General features: G+C 39.1%; 2 protein-coding genes across 3 annotated transcripts in view; both read left to right on the top strand.

The window, feature by feature from the left end:
• The window catches only part of LOC134667151 (sodium-independent sulfate anion transporter), a 63,195-nt gene extending 41,394 nt beyond the window's left edge, over positions 1-21,801 (top strand). For both annotated transcript variants that reach the window (XM_063524454.1, XM_063524455.1), the window contains exons 2-13: positions 5,935-6,145; positions 6,893-7,094; positions 7,888-8,027; positions 8,589-8,669; positions 8,883-9,046; positions 11,484-11,638; positions 12,407-12,568; positions 13,736-13,848; positions 15,368-15,541; positions 17,101-17,251; positions 18,071-18,244; positions 19,148-21,801. In XM_063524454.1, coding sequence (XP_063380524.1) covers positions 5,945-6,145; positions 6,893-7,094; positions 7,888-8,027; positions 8,589-8,669; positions 8,883-9,046; positions 11,484-11,638; positions 12,407-12,568; positions 13,736-13,848; positions 15,368-15,541; positions 17,101-17,251; positions 18,071-18,244; positions 19,148-19,338 — 1,908 coding nt within the window. In that variant the 5' untranslated portion in view covers positions 5,935-5,944 and the 3' untranslated portion in view covers positions 19,339-21,801. The remainder of the gene's footprint in view (positions 1-5,934; positions 6,146-6,892; positions 7,095-7,887; positions 8,028-8,588; positions 8,670-8,882; positions 9,047-11,483; positions 11,639-12,406; positions 12,569-13,735; positions 13,849-15,367; positions 15,542-17,100; positions 17,252-18,070; positions 18,245-19,147) is intronic.
• Positions 1-22,809, top strand: part of LOC134667159 (uncharacterized) — a 287,834-nt gene that overhangs the window by 21,215 nt on the left and 243,810 nt on the right. The window lies entirely within an intron of this gene.

The raw sequence follows: 22,809 nt of genomic DNA, 5'->3' as shown, positions 1-22,809 counted from the left end.
AAGCGTAATTCAATTCATCGATAAGCAATATCGACTTTAGCCACGTCCTTGTTGACAGCTCGGTTTATTACCCTATCGGAACGTTCGTTTGGCCTCTACAATAGCTATATTTCGAATAAATGTAAACACAAAGGCTAATAGAAATTCTAATCAAATCCCAGGCAAATAATTGGTCAGATACCTACCTGACTCGCAACAAAGGGTGACATTGTTCAACAAAGGTTTATTAGCAATCCACCTACGTTACATCTCATCCCAAATTATACCAGCCGAGACAATTGAAGGTGCCTCGACTATACCTTAATAGGTTATTATCCCTTGCCAACATATTCTGTCGGATAGAATTGACAGTAATTGATTTGTTCCAACCCCCACAACCACAACCTGGGAGGGTCTGAAATCTCTCGAGTTTTTGTCTTATTTCGTATTGTGGACATCCATCTATCTACCTACTCGTTTTGGGTGCCGGAATTTCTGTAATTGTATTTTGTCAGTCGTAACTTTATTTGAACGTCCTATTTTAAGTTACAGGGTTTCTTTAGTTCCCTGTTAGAGTTGTACTGTTCCTGATATCGTTCTCCGTTTTGTATGGAAAACATTCTTGTTCGAGAATATTTCCCATAGTAAACGGCAAAACGTTCTATCTACGTTTCTACTCTCATAATCATCATCATTGTTCTTAAGAGCCTAGCTCTTGTCGGTGGAGTAATCACCATTCCGTTTTTTCTCTGCCACTGTTTTGAGCTCCTGATACGTCACCACGTTAATTTTGTCTTTGAGCTGGTCAATATATGCACGTCTCGGTCTTCCTCTGCCTTTCTGTTTTTCTATTCTGCCTTCAATTATAGACTTTATGTAAGTATCGTGACGTATTAGGTGCCCCAACATGTTTCCGCTTCTGTTTTCAATTGTTCTTAGCAGAGATCTCTTATACCCCACCCTATACCCTACCCTATACCCTATACCCTATCCCGGGGTTTATACCCTAGTGTTCTATAATATAACAGGACCGAAAATATTGATGTGATTGCGTAAATTATTTCAAGATATATCACCCACCGTATCTAACCCGAATTTTACCCAAAGGATGTTTATAAATTTAATCCCGGACCCAAAGCGTTCATATGGGACGCAGTAAGTCCCAGCAATGATGCGTAATATTTGTCGTTCTAGGCATAATACATACAAGGCAGCTTCGATATTGCTGCCCTTTGTAAGAACTCTGCCTTTGTTTTCCGACGGTCATATTTATCCTGAGCTGTTTATTAGGAGATTGGAGGTGTGTGACACAAAGGGCCTTTAATTAAATCAACTGCCCAATTCCCACCGGGAGAGCTTTGTAGGCCGGTACCACCTATAAGTACTGCTAAAAGATCAAAGCCAAGTCTATATAGATTCGTGGTAAATTGAGGCGTTTGTACTGAATAAGCAATTAATACTTAAGGTGGTTCGCCTAGGTTACTCAAAACTTAACTCTCGCTAGATGGCACCACTTTTGCAAAATTTCAGATTTTATTTTTTTGTGAATTGGTCTTGGTATTTGTATACTTAAAAGTATGTTTCGCGCACTCTTTAAGTAAATATTGAACTATTAAAATAAACATTGAATACTTCATTGTGCAAAAACCACCTTTTTAATTCGACGGAGTGTTGCTGTCACGCTTTTTCCTACTATTACTCACACATGCAAACAGTGTTTCCGTGATCCTTGTAGTAGACAATTTCACACAACGTAAGTATGTTGCAATAGCGTAACGGTATGTTCGTGGAAATACGTGCAAGAGTTGGGGTTCAAGACTGGTGCGAGTAGGTAATTTCTTTTTGTTTCTCCTTTGTGTTATCTTACCTTTAAACGAGCAATTATTAGATATGTAATTATTTATTTATATATTTGAATGGTATCAGAAACGGCTCTAAAGATTTCGATGAAATTTGCTATAAGGGGTTTGATCTCTTAGCTAGGTCTATGAGAAAACGCGCATTTTTGAGTTTTTATGTTTTGTAAGCTTTGGTCGGTCTCCCAGATATTCAATCTCCGCTTGGCAACTAATCCCAGAATTGGCATGCGCACTAGTTTTTACGAAAGCGACTGCCCTGACCTTCCAACCCAGAGAGTAAACTTATTTGGATTAGTCCGGTTTCCTCACATTGTTTTCTTTCACCGACAAATAGGTATCGGTGTATATAGTAGTGTACCCTATGATGGGCGTGGAACCAGTAATGGGACAAAAAACCACAAATCCTGTAAAATAAGTGTCTAAAAGTAGTTTATAAACACTGCCTGTATATTATCGTAAATAAGAGTCCTAGAGCTGTTTCAGTTTGAATTTTTATTAAATTTGGTTGTTTTTTAAGAAATTGGCGTCAATCCTAAAGTTGTCGTGTCACTGAAAAAAAATACCACTACGAATTCTTAACAACTTCGCTAAGAGAGGTGAGTTAATTTATAAAATTTTAATTAATTAATACTTGATGAAAACTAGAATTCGCGCTCGACTTGGCGGGGGCACTGCCGTGCCCCCCGATGTGTTTTGTTAATTGCATTTACCATGAGATAAGGTATACAACATACTATGTTGTGACTCCACAGATGTAAAAAAATAGTGGTATTTGGCCCAATCCCATTATAGGAGCTGTAAAACTGCATACCTCCTATAATGGGACAATTTACATAATGATGCTTGCCATGCCATCATTTCATGTTTAAACAATACAGAAGTAAAATGTAGTTACGAAATATGTCAACCAGGAGGTATGCTCGGACTTCGGATAAATTAATATCGTTTTTCCAAACTTTCATTTAACTTGCCCTGTTAGTTAGTGTGGGTCAAATCTCGGTAGCCGAGTTTGATCCACTTTCCGATTTCCGATTGAGTTGAAATTTTGTATTCGTAATTAAATATGCAAATCGGATGATAATGCAATATTATGATAACATGGACCATATCTGATGACCTATTTCAATATTTTATACTGATAGAGCAGTGTCCATTACTGGGGGGCCCATTACTGGAGCTTTGGTGTCCATGACTGGAGAAAAATAGCATAGTTTTAATTTGTTAAGTATGTGGAAACTCATTGCAGTATCTTTGATACAACACGCCTGAAACATGAAAGACGGCTAGGACTTTCATCTTTCAATACGCTAAGCGGTAGACCATTCACATGTATTAGGGAAATATCACAAATACTCCAAATTCCCTCTTAAATGTCCCATGACTGGTGCTGTTACTATAAATAGGTATCAAATGCTATTTCGTACAAAAGTTCGAAAAATCATTGGTACGAGCCGGGGTTAGAACCCGCGACCTCCGAATTGCTTTCCGCTAGGCCAGCAGCGCTTCCCCCACATACTCAGTGTTATCAGGTTTTTTAAAAATCAAAAACGATTACTTAATGAAAGCATCAGAAGAATACAGGGCGAAATCGGGGTCGTGATTCAAACCTATTGTACTTAACTCGGTAAATTAACGTGATGTTAGGTATAAAGTTAATTTTTAAATAATTGCAGCCATTCATTAATTAATCAACAATTTAAGTATCCCAGTTAAAAACTCAAATTATGGTTACCTTACAATTAATGTTAAAACCTATTTAATAAACAACTGATTAGATGAGTAAGAAATGTCAACCGTCACTGTTATGACAAAGTCAAAACTTCAAAATAAATAAAATCATTCAAAGAGTGTACATTGAGTTCATTAATTCTGGCAATTCTGAAGATAATTAAGCAGAAAAATGCCCGCGGCATATCCGTTTTCAAATGTTGAGCGGTCTGACATGGTAATGTTTTATTACCAAGCGCGTCGTGCTACCACTGCTCGGGATTTAGTTCACCAGCGTTATCCATTAATATGTTGAGACAAGTGATGCCTGAATTACTGCGAAAAGTGCCGGAACATTACTTGCATAACTTACACTATCAACACGATGGTGCTCCGACTCATTTTAAACACTGAGTGGTACGCAATCATCTCGATGAACAGTTCCCGGGACGTTGGATTGGCCGCGGCGGACCCGTGGCGTGGCCTCATCGTAGTCCCGACCTGACGCTCAATTGCTTTTACACTGAATGTTAAATCGAAGATAAGTGTTATCAGTTACTTAACGTAAGTTACCAATACTTTCTTTACAGATGTTTGTCTTGTCAAGTCTGTAGTGTGACCATGACTCTAAATAAGAAATTATTTTGTATTTTATTTTTGTATGTGCGAAAATGATACAAATTAATGCACTCTAATCTACAGTGTTGTGTTCCTAATTAAGTGGCAAGTCTTATTTTTCTTTCTTGCTACACGACCCCGATTTCACCCTGTATAAATGATCGTATTAGATTTATAATTGTTAGATATTTGCCGTAACTTATTTTTAAAATGTTTTTTTCAATTAAAAGACACGTCAAGATTGTTTACCTTATTTCTAATGCTAAAAAAACAAACTATAGTAATAATTGTGTTTTTCATTCATAGACAAAATCCATTATTTTTAACCACAGGAAATTTTATACACTTCTTTTTAGGGTTCCGTACCCAAAGGGTAAAACAGGACCCTATTACTAAGACTTCGCTGTCCGTCCGTCCGTCCGTCCGTCCGTCCGTCTGTCACCAGGCTGTATCTCACGAACCGTAATAGCTAGACAGTTGAAATTTTCACAGATGATGTATTTCTGTTGCCGCTATAACAACAAATACTAAAAACAGAATAAAATAAAGATTTGAATGGGGCTCCCATACAACAAACGTGATTTTTGACCAAAGTTAAGCAACGTCGGGAGTGGTCAGTACTTGGATGGGTGACCGTTTTTTTTTGCTTTTTTTTGTTCTTTTTTTGCATTATGGCACGGAACCCTTCGTGCGCGAGTCCGACTCGCACTTGCCCGGTTTTTATTGCAGTGAGGATGTCCTGATTGTAAAAATCAGAGAGATTAGGTAGAGTATAATTTCTAATTATCTTTGTAAAAATAAAAGAATACGTGTAGCCCATACTTAATAATCGATTTATGATAATAAGAAAAATTAAATAAAAAAAAATACGAAATTTAGGTGTAACAAAAATACAAAAAGTTATGTTCCAGCATACAATGACTGGGGATCGAACCGGGAATCTTCCGTTTGCAAGCAAAAAAGCGATTGTTTGCATAACACGCCATGATAGTTCTTAGCTAAGGTGACGAACTTCTCGCTTAGGTCAATTAACTACCTGTCAAATATCAGTGTCAACAAAATTGCACTAAACATGACGGCACTCCAAATTCGAGCCGTGGTCAGCCCGGCAACGTCGGAAATGGTATGGCAACGTCGCAAATGTATCTGTACACGATATTTGTGACACACACATACGTAAAATTGATGAAAAGTTAACTATGATTTTTGCATGATTTCTGTATGAAACATTGTTTTCCTGTTAATTTCGCGCAAACGAATATTCGAAAGAAGAAAAATGCGGAAATATTTGTGTACTAATAGTGTGTAGTTACTTAATGAGCTTTGATTGAATTTTGTATGAAAAGCGAACCACCTTAAGTTACTTATTTAACTGAGACAATTGCTAGGATATCATGGAATTAATATTTTTAAGACACGGCCAATCATAATTTTTAATTTTTATTTTACTACCAACCATTTGCAAGAATTATTTGCATAAAATATAATTACCGACAACTCTATGGGCCATTAATTTACATTTGTACGAAAGAAAAAATTGTTCCCTAAAACAATAATGAAATATGAATATTCAAACGAGATCTGGTAATTAATGTAAGAATTTGTCTAGTTTTTTTTTCTATAAATAAGTAACTACTAACTATGCTACTTAAACATCTCATATTTTCAGTAAAAGTCATTTTCAGAGCAAACGCCTCCTTTCGTAAATGTACGTTTTGTAGGCTTTACGAGCAACATTGTTTTAATAATTACTTTTTCTTTTTGTCACCAGGCACCCCAAAATGGCGTCCCCTTCAAAAAACCGTTTCAAAAGGCAAGCATGGTGCCGACGGCTGCTGAGCAAAAGATTGCCCATAGTAACATGGCTCCCTGAGTACAACTCAGACAAGGCAGTGGCCGATCTTATAGCAGGAATAACAGTCGGGCTCACGGTCATACCGCAGGCGCTGGCTTATGCTACGCTCGCCGGCTTAGAGCCCCAGGTAAGGCAATCTTGCATGTTTAATTACCTGCCTAGGGATTTCTGTTTCAGCCGGGAAATAATAAATGAGCGAGCTTCCGTAAAGCATTTGACGAGTTTCAGGCGCTTGTAGATTTTAGCTAGATTGTAGTGAGACTTTAACTTTAAAATATTTAAAACCGGGTCAGTAATTTAGGTCGAATATAGCTCGTGGTTTGATCCATTACGAGCGTCCTATGAGCACCAAAGATAGACGAATACTATGCAACAGGTACCTATTTGACCGCAGTTGATATTCGACTTTATATTATTATTCCAAACCTAATCTGAAGAATTTGTGCTAGTTTTTCTGAAAGCGAAAAGTGGTTTTTGTCATTTTATATAAAGTTCCTGGATTATTACGGTTTCTTCTAGATGTTGACCAAAATGTTATTTTGTAAATAAGTTCCAAAAATCTCTTTGATACGTGCCTGGGTTTGAACCCACGACGGGTTTGGAAGCCATATAGCACAATATTTTTTTGGGACATCTTACACAAATCAACCTAGCCCCAAACTAAGCAAAGCTAAGTGTGCTAAGCGACGACATACATAATACCTACACAGAAAACACTCATGACTCAGGAACAAATATTTATGTTCATCACACAAATAAATGCCCAAAAAAAACCGGGATTCGAACCCAGGACCATCGGCATTACAGGCAGGGTCACAAGCCACTAGGCCAGACAGGCCGTCAAATTGTCTCTGACCCGTCTTTTATTCCTCAGGACGGCCTGTACTCCTCATTCATGGGCTGCTTCGTGTACGTGATCTTCGGCTCTTGTAAAGACATCACGCTGGGCCCCACCGCCCTTCTGGCATTAATGACGCACGCCCAGATACAGGGCACGCCGCCGCGGCCGGAATACGCCGTCCTGCTGTGCTTTCTGACTGGCATCGTGCAGCTCATCATGGGGATGCTGCATTTAGGTGAGTAGAAGTAGTTAGTTGTTGATTCATCGTCGTATCAGGAAAACAAGAAGACTTGAGGAGAATAGTGTGGGAATGCCGCCGGGACAGTAACCTGCAGCTCCAACTCCAGGGAACCGGGCTGAATGAACGCGACAAGCGATCGACAGCCCGCCTGCTTCCGGCCGGGCGTCCCTACACTACATCGTCATATCAGCCAGGGGACGTCCACTGTTGGATATAGGCCTCCCCCAAAGAGTGCCACAATGACCGGTTTTGCGCCACACGCATCCAACGGACTCCCGCGATATTTACCAGGTCATCAGTCCACCTTGTGAGGACTACCCATGCTGCGCCTTACGTGGCGCCACTCGAGAACCTTTCCGCCCCAATGGCCATCGGTTCAACGTGCAATGTCCCCCGCTCACTGCCGGCGCTGCTGCTGTGAGTTATTGGTTGTCCTTAGTTAGTTTTGCTGGACATTTTCCGCAAATCAACATCCACTGTGCCTATTTTGCGTGAATTGAGGTAGCCCTACGAATAGAAAGTAATTTGAAGTTCGAATAATCTTGCACAGACATGCAACATCTCTCCATTGATTGCGGTCATAAGCCAAGTGGACCGCACGGTGCAGGCTGCCGCCACTCGTCTTCTTCATGGCGTCAGACCATCTCTTACGAGCCCCACCCTGAGTGCGTTTGCCATTCATTCCCCCCAAGATGATACACTTTTCCATATCATGCATTGGTGATCTCATAATGTGTCCGAAAAATATATTCGAATAATAGATCCATTCTTATCTTATATTTATCAGGGGTCCTGATAGACTTCATATCGGTGCCGGTGACCGTGGGCTTCACGTCGGCCACGTCGGTCATCATCGCCGTGTCCCAGCTGAAAGGATTGCTCGGACTTAGCTTCAAATCGGGGGGATTCCTCACAACCGTCAAAATGGTAATTCATTTCTAACACCTTTTTTACGTGGACTAATGCAATTACGCATCCCGTGGATCTGTAAGGAATTGGCAGTCATGTCGCGATTAGAACGTTAATAGTTATTTGTTTTACAAGGGGGCAAAGTTGTTGTTTAACCGCTCGTGATAACGTTGCGAGGGTTTCAAAGCACGAGGGTTAAACAAAATTTGCCCCGGGGCCCCGAGTAAAACACAAAATTTTTCACCACACCAACCTGGAGAAAATATTATAGTAAATAAGTAATGAAAATATTATAATAAATAATGAAAAATATAATTATATCAAACAAAAACAAAGTATGTAAAGCAAATACAAATGAATGTCATTAAATATTTATCATTCAAAATCATTATTTAAAAGTCAATTCAACCAGCAAACATAAGAAAACAACTGAAAATTTGCATTTGATTACTTTGCCTCACATGTGAATAAAATGCAACTTTGCTATCGGTTTTTGAATTGCAAAGCATGCCTTTCCGAGCTGGTGTGGTGAAAACTACTTTACATATGCAGTTGTCTCTAAATTATCTTTGTTTGCAGGTTGCAGAAAATTTACCGAAGGCAAGACTAGCAGACAGCGCGTTAGGAATTACCTGTATAATTGTTTTACTACTTATGCGTGTAAGTATTTCATGATTTCATAAAAAGTAATTATTAATTTGTAAAGACATTAACTATAAATTATATGCAACATGATTTATGATATTCATTATGATTTTACAATACATACATACGCTAAAAGTCGCGTTTTAGGGTTCCGTACCCAAAGGGTAAAAACGGGACCCTAACACCCTAACCTTGAATTATATTTTCGTTTTATTGAATTGTCCACAGAAAATGAAAGATATAAAATTATCTAGAAGCAAAAAGGGCCTAAAGAAGACTCTCTGGCTGCTCTCCACCTCAAGAAACGCGATTGTCGTCATAGTGTGTTCATTAATATCTTTTGGATTCGAGTCACAAGGATCTCAACCTTTCAGGATAACGGGACGGGTAAAGTAAGTCTATCTTGTTTAAAATCATAATTCAGTCTATATATGTCCCACTGCTGGGCACAGGCATCATGTACCATCACGCTCCGCCATTGTTGCGCCATTTAGGTTCCTTGCTAAATTTGTTGTTCAATACTTCATTATCATCATCATCATCTCAGCCATAAGACGTCCACTGCTGACATAGGCCTCCCCCTTGGACCTCCATACGTCCCGGTTGGAAGCGACCCGCATCCAGCGTCTTCCGGCGGCCTTAACAAGATCATCTGTTCAGCTTGTGGGTGGACGTCCTACGCTGCGCTTGCTAGTCCGTGGTCTCCACTCGAGCACTTTTCGACCCCATCGGCCATCTTCTCTGCGTGCAATGTGGCCTGCCCATTGCCACTTCAGCTTGCTAATCCGGTGGGCTATATCAGTGACTTTAGTTCGTCTATTTCTAATCTAATCTCCTCATTTCTGATTCGATCACGTAGAGAAACTCCGAGCATAGCCCTCTCCATAGCTCGTTGAGCGACTTTTGAGATGAGGCCGATAGTGAAACACCACGTTTCGGAGCCGTAAGTCATCACTGGTAACACACTTTGATTAAAGACTTTCGTCTGTTCAATACTTATGCAGTAGAATTTCCAATTTAGCAAGAAACCTAAATGGCACTACGATCCCGGATGGTGACTGTTTTAGAAGGTTAAAGTATCTTTACGCCCCTGGCCTAAAGCAGGTTGTGAACTTCCTTAGAGCATTTAATAACTGGAGTGGCCATTAAGATACCCCTCTGCCGAAAAACTTGCACAATTGTGCAAACTTTTGTATGGAGTGACATGGTTACGTACAATTCATGTAGAAATAGCAATACATTTGACGTCCTCTCCCCCGCAAAAATCGGCAGACTATTTCGTAAAGAAAATGACAGCGATGACATCTCCAGTTAACTACTAAACGCTCTAAGTAAACTTCACATATTCCTTACAATGTCTTAGCGGATGTATGCAGGTTTCCTTCACCCGAAAGCGACTAGTAAATATCGTCGGGTGACAACCAAAGTCACTAACTAACACCATTGAAATTATTGGACAATAAACCGTGTTACAAGAGTAATAAAGTGAATTGCTACTTTAATTTTTTGATAGTGCTTAGTGACTTGTTTGTCACCCGACGATATCAAATGATAATTATTATTTCATACATAAAGACATTTCCGATAAACTTATTGGTACAATCCGGTGTCCGAAACCGCGGCCTTCGGATTGAAATTCGCACGTCCAACGACCAGCGCTTTTTAGGGTTCCGTACCCAAAGGGTAAAACGGGACCCTATTACTAAGACTTCGCTGTCCGTCCGTCCGTCCGTCCGTCTGTCCGTCTGTCCGTCTTTTTTTTTTTAATTATGAATGGGCTTACTCATGGCCACAGACTAGCCGAGGCGTAGACGTGGCCTACGATGGAGCGAGCTCGCCCAGAAGGTGCCTGTTCACTTTTGATTTGAAGGTTGCCGGGTTATAAGAACACGGAAATATAGTCTGTCTGTCACCAGGCTGTATCTCACGAACCGTGATAGCTAGACAGTGGAAATTTTCACAGATGATGTATTTCTGTTGCCGCTATAACAACAAATACTAAAAACAGAATAAAATAAAGATTTAAATGGGGCTCCCATACAACAAACGTGATTTTCGACCAAAGTTAAGCAACGTCGGGAGTGGTCAGTACTTGGATGGGTGACCGTTTTTTTTGCTTCTTTTTTAGTTTTTTTTTTTGCATTATGGTACGGAACCCTTCGTGCGCGAGGCCGACTCGCACTTGCCCGCTTTTTTCTTCCTACCTATTTATCTATCAGACACAAAAGTCCATTGTATTTTTTTGCCGAAGCTGGACTTTTTACAAGCTTTCATTATGTAGGTATCTATGTTTGTACGGGTCAAATCTTGCGAGTTACATTCACGAAACACTTTCTAAAATTTAGACAGTGTTTCGTGTATTTATTTAATAAGACATTTAAATATTTTTTCGCCACACCAGCTCGGAAAGGCTTACTTTGCACTTCAAAAACTGATAGCAAAGTTGCATTTTATTCACATGTGAGGCAAAGTATTCAAATGCAAATTTTGAGTTGTTTTCTTATGTTTGCTAGTAAGATTGACTTTTAAATGATGATTTTGGATGATAAATATTTCATAACATTCATTTGGATTTGATTTTGTTTGATATTTTACATTTAACATTTGCTTCGGATTGGTGTGGTGAAAAATTTTGTGTTTCACTCGGGGGCAAATTTTGTTTAACCCTTTAGCTTTGAAACCCTCGCAATGCTCAAGATTCCATTTTTCGAACCACTCGCTACGCTCGTTATTCTATTTTGCAATCTTTCGCTTGCTCGGGTATCAATATTAGCACGAGCGGTTAAACAACAACTTTGCCCCCTTGTAAAACAAATAACTATTTTTTAGGGAAGGCCTGCCATCTTGGAACCTCCCCCCATTCAGCACATACGCTAACGGGGAATACGTGTCGTTTATTGACATGTGCTCAGAGTTGGGCTCCTCAATCATTCTAGTCCCCATTATTGGTGTACTGGGCAACGTGGCTATTGCTAAAGCTTTCGGTAAGTGATATTCAATCTTATTACTACGCCCTTAAGGTTGAATTTTGCAAAGAAGGTCTGCCATCTTGGAACCTCCCCCCCTTCAGCACGTACGCTAACGGGGAATACGTGTCGTTTATTGACATGTGCTCGGAGTTGGGCTCCTCAATCATTCTAGTTCCCATCATTGGAGTACTGGGCAACGTGGCTATTGCTAAAGCTTTCGGTAAGTGATATTCAATCTTATTACTCTCTAATCTTTGTCTGTCTGTCGGCAATAAACTTTGATGTTTAACTAAAAATAAAATTTTAGGAGGTATCTTATTACTACGCTATTAAGGTTGAATTTTGCAAAGGTCTGCCGTCTTGGAACCTCCCCCCATTCAACACGTACGCTAACGGAGAATACGTGTCGTTGGGCTCCTCAATCATTCTAGTTCCCATCATTGGTGTACTGGGCAACGTGGCTATTGCTAAAGCTTTCGGTAAGTGATATTCAATCTTATTACTACGCTCTTAAGGTTGAATTTTGCAATCCCATTGAACTTGACAATTGTCATCTGATACTAACTGACAATTAGTGCATTCTTAGATAAGCAATATATGATAGCGTCTAAGCTAACTCTGCACCGTATTTGGCAGAACAGTGTGGAAGTGTAATTATATACGTCATATTTTCACAAAAATTGCATTTATGATGGACTTTTCCACACTTTGATATTGCAAAGCCAAGCAGAAGTAGTCTGACTCTGTGTCCCATTCTTAACCAATATATCTTTCTCTTTCTAGCAAGCGGAGAATCAGTAGACGCGACGCAAGAATTATTAACGCTGTCCCTCTCGAACATATTGGGGTCGTTCGTAGGTGCCTTCCCGATCACTGGTTCGTTCTCGCGCAGCGCCGTCAACCACGCGAGCGGTGTGGCCACGCAGGCGGGCAGCCTCTATACAGGTGACGTGTTTACAACACACTATAAAACAAATGCTTAACTGACTCTCACTTTTGTCGGCATCAGTAGACGCGACGCAAGAATTGTTAACGCTGTCCCTCTCGAACATATTGGGGTCGTTCGTAGGTGCCTTCCCGATCACTGGTTCGTTCTCGCGCAGCGCCGTCAACCACGCGAGCGGTGTAGCCACGCAGGCGGGCAGCCTCTATACAGGTGACGTGCTTTCAACGCACTATGAAACAAATGCTTAACTGACTCCCACTTTTGTCGGCATCAGTAGACGCGACGCAAGAATTGTTAACGCTGTCCCTCTCGAACATATTGGGGTCGTTCGTAGGTGCCTTCCCGATCACTGGTTCGTTCTCGCGCAGCGCCGTCAACCACGCGAGCGGTGTAGCCACGCAGGCGGGCAGCCTCTATACAGGTGACGTGCTTTCAACACACTATGAAACAAATGCTTAACTGACTCCCACTTTTGTCGACTGGGAATAATGATCATTATTACTCCCTTAATAATGATCACTGTTGGGTGGGAACCCAAGAGCACCCTAAACTGGCGAGCGTGTATGAGGAATGTTATGAAAGTGAAGGAAGCGAAAGAGGTATGTCAGGATCGTAGCAAGTGGAAATCCGTGGTCGCTGCCTACCCCTCCGGGAAATAGGCGTGATTATATGTATGTATGCATGTATTACTCGCTAGCGAGAAATGCTTTTTAGGATTCCGTACCCAAAGGGTAAAAACTGGACCCTACTACCAAGACTCCACTGTCCGTATGTCCGTCTCTCTGTTTGTCACCAGGCAGGGTATCTCATGAACCGTGATAGACAGTTGAAATTTTCACAGGTGATGCCAATTTATTGCCGCTATAACAACAAATACTAAGAGAGTACGGAACCCTCGGTGGACGAGTCCGACTCACACTTGTCCGGTTTTTTTTTTTAATTTATAACTCCCTAGCTAGTAATATTCTCAGTAAGTGAAGGTTTGTATTACTTCCTAAGTTGTAATTATTATCATTGCAAGTTCCTCACTTTGTCACTACACCCTGGGGAGTAATAATTTTATAACTCCCTATGGAGCGTTTATATTTTCATTTTATAATCCCTCAGGCCATGATATAGGTTACTTCTTAGAAAGCGTATAAAAGTATATTTCCTCATACTTACAGGTACCTTGGTGTTGCTGGCGTTGAGTCTACTCACGCCGTATTTCTACTACATCCCTAAGGCGGCGCTGGCCGCCGTTGTGATATGTGCTGTGATATTTATGATAGAATATGAGGTAAGTCTTATTTATGGTGTTAACTACAACTAACACTTATTTATACTTACTTACTTACTGCTGGGGCGCAACGACTCGAAGTGGATCTTGGCCTCCGACACCAAAGACCGCCATGCTACTTTGTCCAATGCCGTTTCTTATGGTGTTAACTAAATCTTTAGGTATTTAAATAAAAGTAAACAAAATCTAACCTCAAATGGCTCTTTATTAAGCCAGTTTAGGGTATATGAAAACATTACATGATCAAATAATGTAGGTTAAAGTCAGGTCGTTCAGTGACCGATCCTGGCGGTTTTGTATTTGGTTGGTTAACCAATAAATTGTATAACTACCCGAAAATGTCCAACTTGTTTGTCTACTTTTATTTAAATACCTAAAGATACAAACTATAGAGATGGGCTGAATATTCAGTAACTATTCGGTATTCGGCATATTTTTCAATGTTCGTAACTATTCGGCCTTAAAATTCGGTTCGAACTGCCGAATATTTACCGAATAAACAAATTATTTTAAGGGCGTCCGCTAGTTAGCGCGATCAGGTATGAGACGATTCCGTTTCTTTTCATAAGCATTCCCAGTCGGTCTAGAATTAGGTTTGCACGCATCATACATCTTACTAGTAAATATTTCTTATAGCTCTTATGACAGCAAATTAAGTTTCTTTTGAGTTAATAAGCAAATGTGACGTTCCATGGTAAAAGGTACCTTATGGCGGCTGGCGCTTACGTCGCATTGCGCCGCAATAATATTGGAGCGGCGTTAATAATAGCGTAAGCGCCAACTGCAATAAGGTACCTTTACCAGTGGGACGTCACAAATTAAGTTAGAGGAAATTTTGTCATACAATTTTTGCGTGTCCTCGTGTGAATTTAATTTTTCGTGGATTCGTAATGAACGTTTTCACTTCACTGTTTTATCTTTAGAAAAAAGTTAATGAACTTGAGTTTCATGAATATTGTAATTTTCCCAACTAATGAGTTCTTTAACCTGTTAAGGTTAAAAGCAGCTTATCAAAACACGTCGAACTATATATGTATATGCCAGATGATACACGAATTTCGTGTTTTTCAACTCGCCCATTCATCTACTTCCGAAAATAAAAATACCAAATAGTTTGACAAAATTATTGAAATAATTGCTGTAAGTTCAAAACTTCGCAGAAAACAGTTGAGAATCATTGTATGTATGGCAAAATTACCGCGTACGTTACCTTTGAAATAGTAATTCATTTGTGACCGTTTGGTTACTAAATCGACTTTTAGTTAACTGTTCTATATATGTGACGTCCCATGGGTAAAGGTACCTTATGGCGGTTGGCGCTTACGCTATTATTAACGCCGCTCCAATATTATTGCGGCGCTATGCAACGTAAGCGCCAGCCGCCATATGGTGCCTTTTGCCGTGGAACGTCACATATTTATAAATAAATAAAAGTAAAACTTCTTCTACTTTATAGAACAGGTACTGAAATTAACCCTTTTCATCGTTTAAGTTTATTATAAATAATAATTTTTACCAGGTAGTGAAGCCGATGTGGCGTTCCCGCCGCGCGGACCTCGTGCCCGCCTTCGCCACATTCTGCGTATGCCTGGTAGTAGGCGTAGAGATCGGCATTTTGGTGGGCGTTGTATTAAACGTTCTACTGCTGCTGTATCCGAGTGCGAGGCCGCAGATGGACGCGGAGATCGTCACGGTACGTTATGGAGTCCTAAATCTAACCAGATGGTGTAGCCGATGTAACCAGGTGGTGTAGCCGATGTAACCGGGTGGTGTAGCCGATGTAAATAAATAAATAATAATAAAAAAGAAAGAAATAAAAATGTCTCTTAGTTCCTTAACTTTACATACATGCATCATTCCATAATCATAGTTTGGTGTACAATATTATAATTTGAATTTAAATGTCGGTGAAAGTTCTTACAGCTTGGCAAAAGGGAGTAGAAATTAAAAAGTGGCAACACTGTAGTGTCGTCCCTTTCAAACCAATTTGTACAAGAAAACGGGACGACACTACAATGTTGCCACTTTTTAATTTCTACTCTTTTTTGCCAAGCTGTAACTCTAGTTTGATAATTTGATAATTAGCCGATGTATTACAGTGAAACCTGGTTAATTGACACCTGGATAAATGGAAAACCTTAATAATTGCAACCAAAAGTCCGGTCCCGGTCCCTTGAGACCAAAAGGCCTCTATAATTGAAATTTTGGAACCTCTATAATTGCAATTTAGATTTTAGTGCTTTTCGTAATTTTGCCTCTATAATTGACCACATCGCAACTTAAGACCTCTATAATTGACACTATGCTAAAAAATCCGTTATTTTTGCTCTTGTTTTTACCTCTATTATTGAAACGAGTCTTGCTTATTACCTCTGTAATTGAAATAATGTAGTTGTATACAGCAGAAACAATATTTTAATAGCAATGATCATTTTATTTATATCTCCATCCAGAATTTAATTTATTTATTGGGTGGTATCTATCACAGCCTGTAGTAGGTGAAATAGTTTTGATCAATAAAAAACAAAGTATGCTTTTTACATTCTAATAAAACTTTCCTCTACAATTCAAGGGATTTTTTAAAACCCAAATGATAAGAAAATAAAGTGGTAATTAATGTAGTGTAAAAGTGCAAGTATAGACGGAAGCAATATATAGAATGTAAGCGTGTATCTACTTAAAATGGTTATTTGCACCTCCATAAAAGAAATTTGTCAGAACGCAACCTCTATTAATGAAAACCTCTATAATTGACACAACGATTTTTTGAACCTCGTTAATTGACACGACCTGCTTAAATGAAAAACCTGGTTAATTGACAAAAATTGGCCGGTCCCTTGAGATTGCAATTATCCAGGTTCCACTGTAGTACCTAACCAGGTGGTGTAGCCGAATTTTTGAAGTGAAAACTTTAGCGGCGCTGTGTACTTTTTGTGATGGGGAAAAAATGTTAAACTCGCGAGAGCGTAAGACGTAAGACGCCTCGTAAGACGGACACGTGACCTGATCGAAAAACTGTTATAATGTCATTGAGTTTTCACTTCTGCCGGCACTCCGAGAGTGCAACCCGTTGTTTTTTGGGCGCGCTTGGCTCATTGCTGCTCCGGCTGATAAATTATAATTGGAACATAAATGCAGATTTCCAAGATGGCACACTTTCTCCAAATCTGACCTTTGCTCAGAATAATTCAACATTTTTAATATATATTAAAATTTAAACTAAAATAATGAAGTATATTTTTTTACTTACAGAACGCATCTGGGCTGGGCTATCTATTAGTAACAGTAGGCAACAACCTGTACTTTCCTGGCGTGGAATACATCAGACAGTACGTCGAGCGAGCCGCCAAGAAGCAGGCGGGCTGTAGGATGCCGGTGGTCATTGACTGCAGATACGTACTCGGTAAGTTGTTAATATCTATTGAAATATTCTACAGAATTGTGCCCTTGGAACTTGTATGAAAACTATTAATTGTATTTGTAATTTAACCCCGAAGTTCACTCACATAATGCCTACTCGTAAGTAAGTAATTTGTGCGTAAGATTATGATTACAAGTTTATTTTATAAGCACAAAAATCTCATTTAGTCCATTGGTATCAGCCGTTTAACGCATTCACTGCCAGGGGGCGTGGCCTAGGAACAAACTTGTATGACGGTGAACGCACATGTGCGTCGGGGGCAGTGAATGTGTTAAGAATTCTAATGACGTCATGTTTTGACGCAACTACTGCTCGAGATTCTTTGTTCCAACTAATCAAATTCTACCTAGTGATACCCCTGTTATGTGTATTTGTTTCTGTGGGTTTGAAAATCAAAATTGTCTTAGTCACATCATTCATTGACCATCGCATGGGTCTCTATTAGCGCCACTTGCACCGTTCCACTAACCAGGGTTAACCGGTTAAACCTAGGATTACCAGTACAATTTAACACTGCGTTAACCGTTAAAACCGTTAACTTAGATTCAAATTGTACTGGTAACCATAGTAACTCCATGTTTAACCAGTTTACCCGGGGTTTGTGGGATGGTCCAAGTGGCACTTAGGCCCACTTGCATCATTCCACTAACCCGGGGTTAACCGGTTAAACCTGGACTTGCCATCGTTACCAGTACAATTTGACACTGGTTTAACGGTTTAACCGCTTAACCCCGGGTTAGTGGGATGGTGTAAGTGGCACTTAGATGTTAGAAGACTTAATTTAATCCTACTCTGTTTCAGGTGCTGATTTCACAGCGGCTAAAGGCATTTGCGCATTATCCAGCTCTCTAGTATCCCGTGGGCAGCCGCTGGTACTACTATCACCACGTAGCAACGTCTCTGCAGTTTTCAAAGGAGCCGGTTCTAGCGTAGTTGTGGTTCCTACTGCCAACGAGTTGGAACGGGCGTTGCAAGGTAATATTAGAGGAATTTGAACCCTCTGTACAGTAGTTACGTTCCATAATTAAACGGCATGATAGTGGCCTTACGACGCAATGGCCTTTGATTCGCTGACTGCAGCCGTTTGATGTGTGTGAATATTACAGCCTGGCAAAAAAGAGTAGAAAGTGGCAACACTGCGTAGTGTAGTTGTCGTCCCTTTCAAATCCATTCATTTAAGAGAACGGGACGACACTACAGTGTTGCCGCTTTTTAATTTCTACTCGTTTTTGCCAGACTGTACGACGAGACTATACCAAAAAATTAGGTAACTATTATATAATACGTACGTGTGTATTTTTAGAACGAGTTGAAATCTTTAATATACAAATCTTCGATCTTTAATCTTTAATCAAGAGTGAACAGGCACCTTCTGGGCGAGCTCGCTCCATCGTAGGCCACGTCTACGCCTCGGCTAGTCTGTGGCCATGAGTAAGCCCATTCATAATAAAAAAAAAAAATACATATCACCTTAGGAACTTCAAGCCATAAAAAATATTACGCGTAAACGTAAAAAAAATATTTGTCACTTGCCGACCAGAAATTGCAAGTAACAAATAAAATCACGAACAAAAAGATATTTCTTCCTTTTGGACAATATTATTTGCGTATGAAAACTTCACATTTGTGACGTCCCACCTGTAAAGGTTGGCGCTTACGCTATTATTAACGCCGGTCCAATATTATTGCGGCGCTATGCGACGTAAGCGCCAGCCGCCATAAGGTACCTTTTGTCGTGGAACGTCACATTTTATCACACATTGCTATGCATTCCATTGTTATGCGGTTCTATACCAAAAAACAACGACACCAAAATTTTACATACCATATTCTATGAAATAAATTTATGATTTTGATTATGATTGTTTTTTCTTTCAGACCTCACCGGGCAAATAGCGATGCCTCTGCTAAATGGTAAAAAAGAAACCATCACACCACCGCCGTCGTACAACTCCCTACAACTGGACGATGTCACAGAAATCGTCACCGAAGACAGAACCCAGACTCCCTTGCTGAAGATAGAGAATATAAAAACGTCCAGTGACTTCAGTGAGGTCAATGACACTTGACCATGTTAATTTTTAGTGTAGATATATGATAATTTATGTTATATTGGCCTATTCAAAGTTACATTGCGACATCAAAATGATGTGAGTCGCCTGTGCGTCTCGCTCGCACCAATACATAGGGTCATTGCGCTAGTTTTCGTCCGGCTCTAGTTTTCGTCCACTTGATGAAATTTGAATATAAACCTTCATTGCTGCACAAATTTGGACTTTAGTTATAGTTAGTTAGTTATCCTGGGCATTTTCCGCAAATCGACAACCATTGTGCCTATTTTGCGTGAATATGGACTTTATTGCAATCCTTAATATCTAAACAATTTATATATCTACATAAAAAATATATTTCGCAAGTAGCAGATTATAAATGAAATGTATTATTTGCTAATCCATCAAGTGGACGGAAACTGACACCGGACGGTAAACTGACGCAATTACCCTATAATTTGAATGTCACAATGTATAGGTTTGATTTCGCCTTCATAGGTGTCGGCAGGAGCGTTGCAGTTACTGATATGCTAATAAGTTTCCAAAATATCGAAATTTTCACGTGAAGTAATTTTTAAAACTCATATCTTTGTATAGGGTTTGAAATTTTCCAAGTCCAATACTTAATGAAAACTTTATTTTATTTATTTCTAGTACCCTCAACTCTGGTGCCGATATCTATACTGACGCTTAATTAGTATTAATTATTGAATAAATGTGGATTTGTAATTGATGCACTGTAGGAAGATACAGATAATAGATTAAACTTTAAAAGTTATGTTACCGACCTACCTGTATCGAAGAAAACCGTTTCCTTAAGATCGGTTTACTTAGAACAGCGGTGCCGTCATATAGCGGCCGTCTCCACACTAAATAATACGGTTAAGAGCCAACAGGAGTGGTCATTTCTCCATACAAACGTACTCGACTGTTTCCTCCGTGAGTTTTGAGGCTAGAGCAATGATTTGTTCAACACAGATTAAAATTGTCAATATCTGTGTCGGACCGTTTTGCTTTTTTTGATATTTTTGTTTTTCAAGGCGCTAGAGCCCTTCAAAAATGGCCAAAATGGCCTAATTGACTATGCCGCAATAAGAGGCGTAGTATTCAAAACTGATATCAATTAGCCAAAAAAGCAAAACGGTCCGACACAGATAATTTCATAATCATTTAGATTTCCAAGTTTGGTCAGGATTGGCAAACTTTTGGAGGAGAAAACAATCGAGTACGAAACCTCGATTTTTGAGATTTTTACGCAGGATTTTTCGCCTTGTCCTTATCTCACTAGTTTTAGGAGCCGCTTCCGTTAGCGAGACGGGTATATTTACCTAAAATATTTAAAACTCAGCTCCTGTTTCGTCTTAAATATATAAATATGGATGTGGTAGTATTTGCATGGAGACGGCCGCTATATGACTGCACCGCTAAGCTAGGAAACCAGAGCATTACCACTCGAATCGAATTCCTTTGTTTTTCAGATCGAAATTTGAATGTCATTTTTAAATCGATGTCGACGTTATTTGTTAGTATTACCACAGACTACATATAAGCCGGTCAAACAAGTTTGTCAGTAGCAAAAGACGCGATACTCAATTTTTCTATAGGACGATTCCCGTTAGCTTTTTAGGGTTCCGTACCCAAAGGGTAAAACGGGACCCTATTACTAAGACTTCGCTGTCCGTCCGTCCGTCCGTCCGTCTGTCACCAGGCTGTATCTCACGAACCGTGATAGCTAGACAGTTGAAATTTTCACAGATGATGTATTTCTGTTGCCGCTATAACAACAAATACTAAAAACAGAATAAAATAAAGATTTAAATGGGGCTCCCATACAACAAACGTGATTTTTGACCAAAGTTAAGCAACGTCGGGAGTGGTCAGTACTTGGATAGGTGACCGTTTTTTTTTGCTTTTTTTTTTTTTTTTTTTGCATTATGGCACGGAACCCTTCGTGCGCAAGTCCGACTCGCACTTGCCCGGTTTTTTCTACTGACGGAATCGTCTTGACAGACTAATAATAGTATCAGGCAATTATGTAGCATTTTCGCAGGTAAGAAATGTGTTTTAACACAAAAGTCAGGTAATTTACGATTTTTTGACGGCATCGTAGAGAATTTATGATATGTGTGTATCTAGTGTATGTGTATAAAACTATTCAATGTTCGCTCTCTTCCCATAAATGAGCACACTCCATTTTCTTGTACATTGTGTAAGTATACATTGTATTAAATTATTTTAAGGTTAAGGCTAACATTACCAAACTAAGTTTAAAATCTAAAAAGCTTTTTCGTAATGAATTTTAAATTTTTATTTCGGGAATCCAACGAAATATTGTACGTTAGGTACTTATTTTTTGACTACGTAATGTTATATGGGTAATTTTAAATCGATTGATTATTTCGTGATATCCCTACCCAGTAATAAAATATGTATCGGCTGTATCTGTAAAAAGCACATAAATAATAACCATATTTCAAAAGACATTTTTGTGAATATTATTTTACTCCTTGAAAAGAAAAAAGCCAGTTACGAATATATATTTTTTATTCATAAATTACACAATATATTTTATAAAATAATCTTAGCACCATTAAAGTTACAAATTAATAAATGCATCCTCTGACTATTCCGCTTCCATGAGTATCTTTAAAACTTAATTTTCAATAACAGTCTTAGTTTGTATATAAATTTAAATCTATAAATGCAAATCTGAATACAATTCAAAAACCTTATATATAATTATATCATTACCTTATTATATTACTGAAGAAAAAGTGACAAGGCGTGCCTATTTCACAAACGTTAAAAAAATATGTCATAAAATATCATATACTTAGGTACCTACGTACTAATGAAAAAGAAACCAGGTGCCTATTCCACCAACTTGACAATTGACTCCTCACAGTGACACAACCGCCAGTGAAAGGGTTTTCACTGCTCTGACCGTTGTCTCTACACCGTGTTTTTATTGAATTCCGTTAACGTTATGGTTAAGTACGTTTAAGAGAACTAAATGGCATAGTTATATCTCAAAAAAAATTTTTTTTTAATTTTTTTAGGAAAAAACATTTTTATAGGAAATAAATTTTTTTTAAGTTAATTAACTGTAGCATATAGCGTTGTTGTAACATGGGCATTACATTGAACTCAACCAAACAATTGAAGTCTGTGACATATCAATGTCATTTCGTTCATCGATCGACCGAGATTGTACTTAAGTTTAGTAGCAAATGTATGAACTCATTCTAAACACTATATCAATATGTAAACTGGCCCTAAGGCAAGTGTACACACTTGTAGAGGCCTTAGAGGAAAAAATAAATTATTGATTATCTCCGAAATGGAGTTAATTAGAATATCGGTGTCTTTGAGAAAGTTACTTGATTTAAGTACAAGAATGCACCCTTGAAATTAGCGGAAAAAAAAAACACGGTGTATACATTGGCAATTCAAGTAGAGTTAGACCATGAAAAGTATGCAACGATTATG

Source organism: Cydia fagiglandana, chromosome 9 (genome assembly GCF_963556715.1).
Source record: "Cydia fagiglandana chromosome 9, ilCydFagi1.1, whole genome shotgun sequence".
NCBI lineage: Eukaryota > Metazoa > Arthropoda > Insecta > Lepidoptera > Tortricidae > Cydia > Cydia fagiglandana.
Note: the sequence above shows the minus strand (reverse complement) of the source record. Positions and strands in the feature narration are given on the sequence as shown.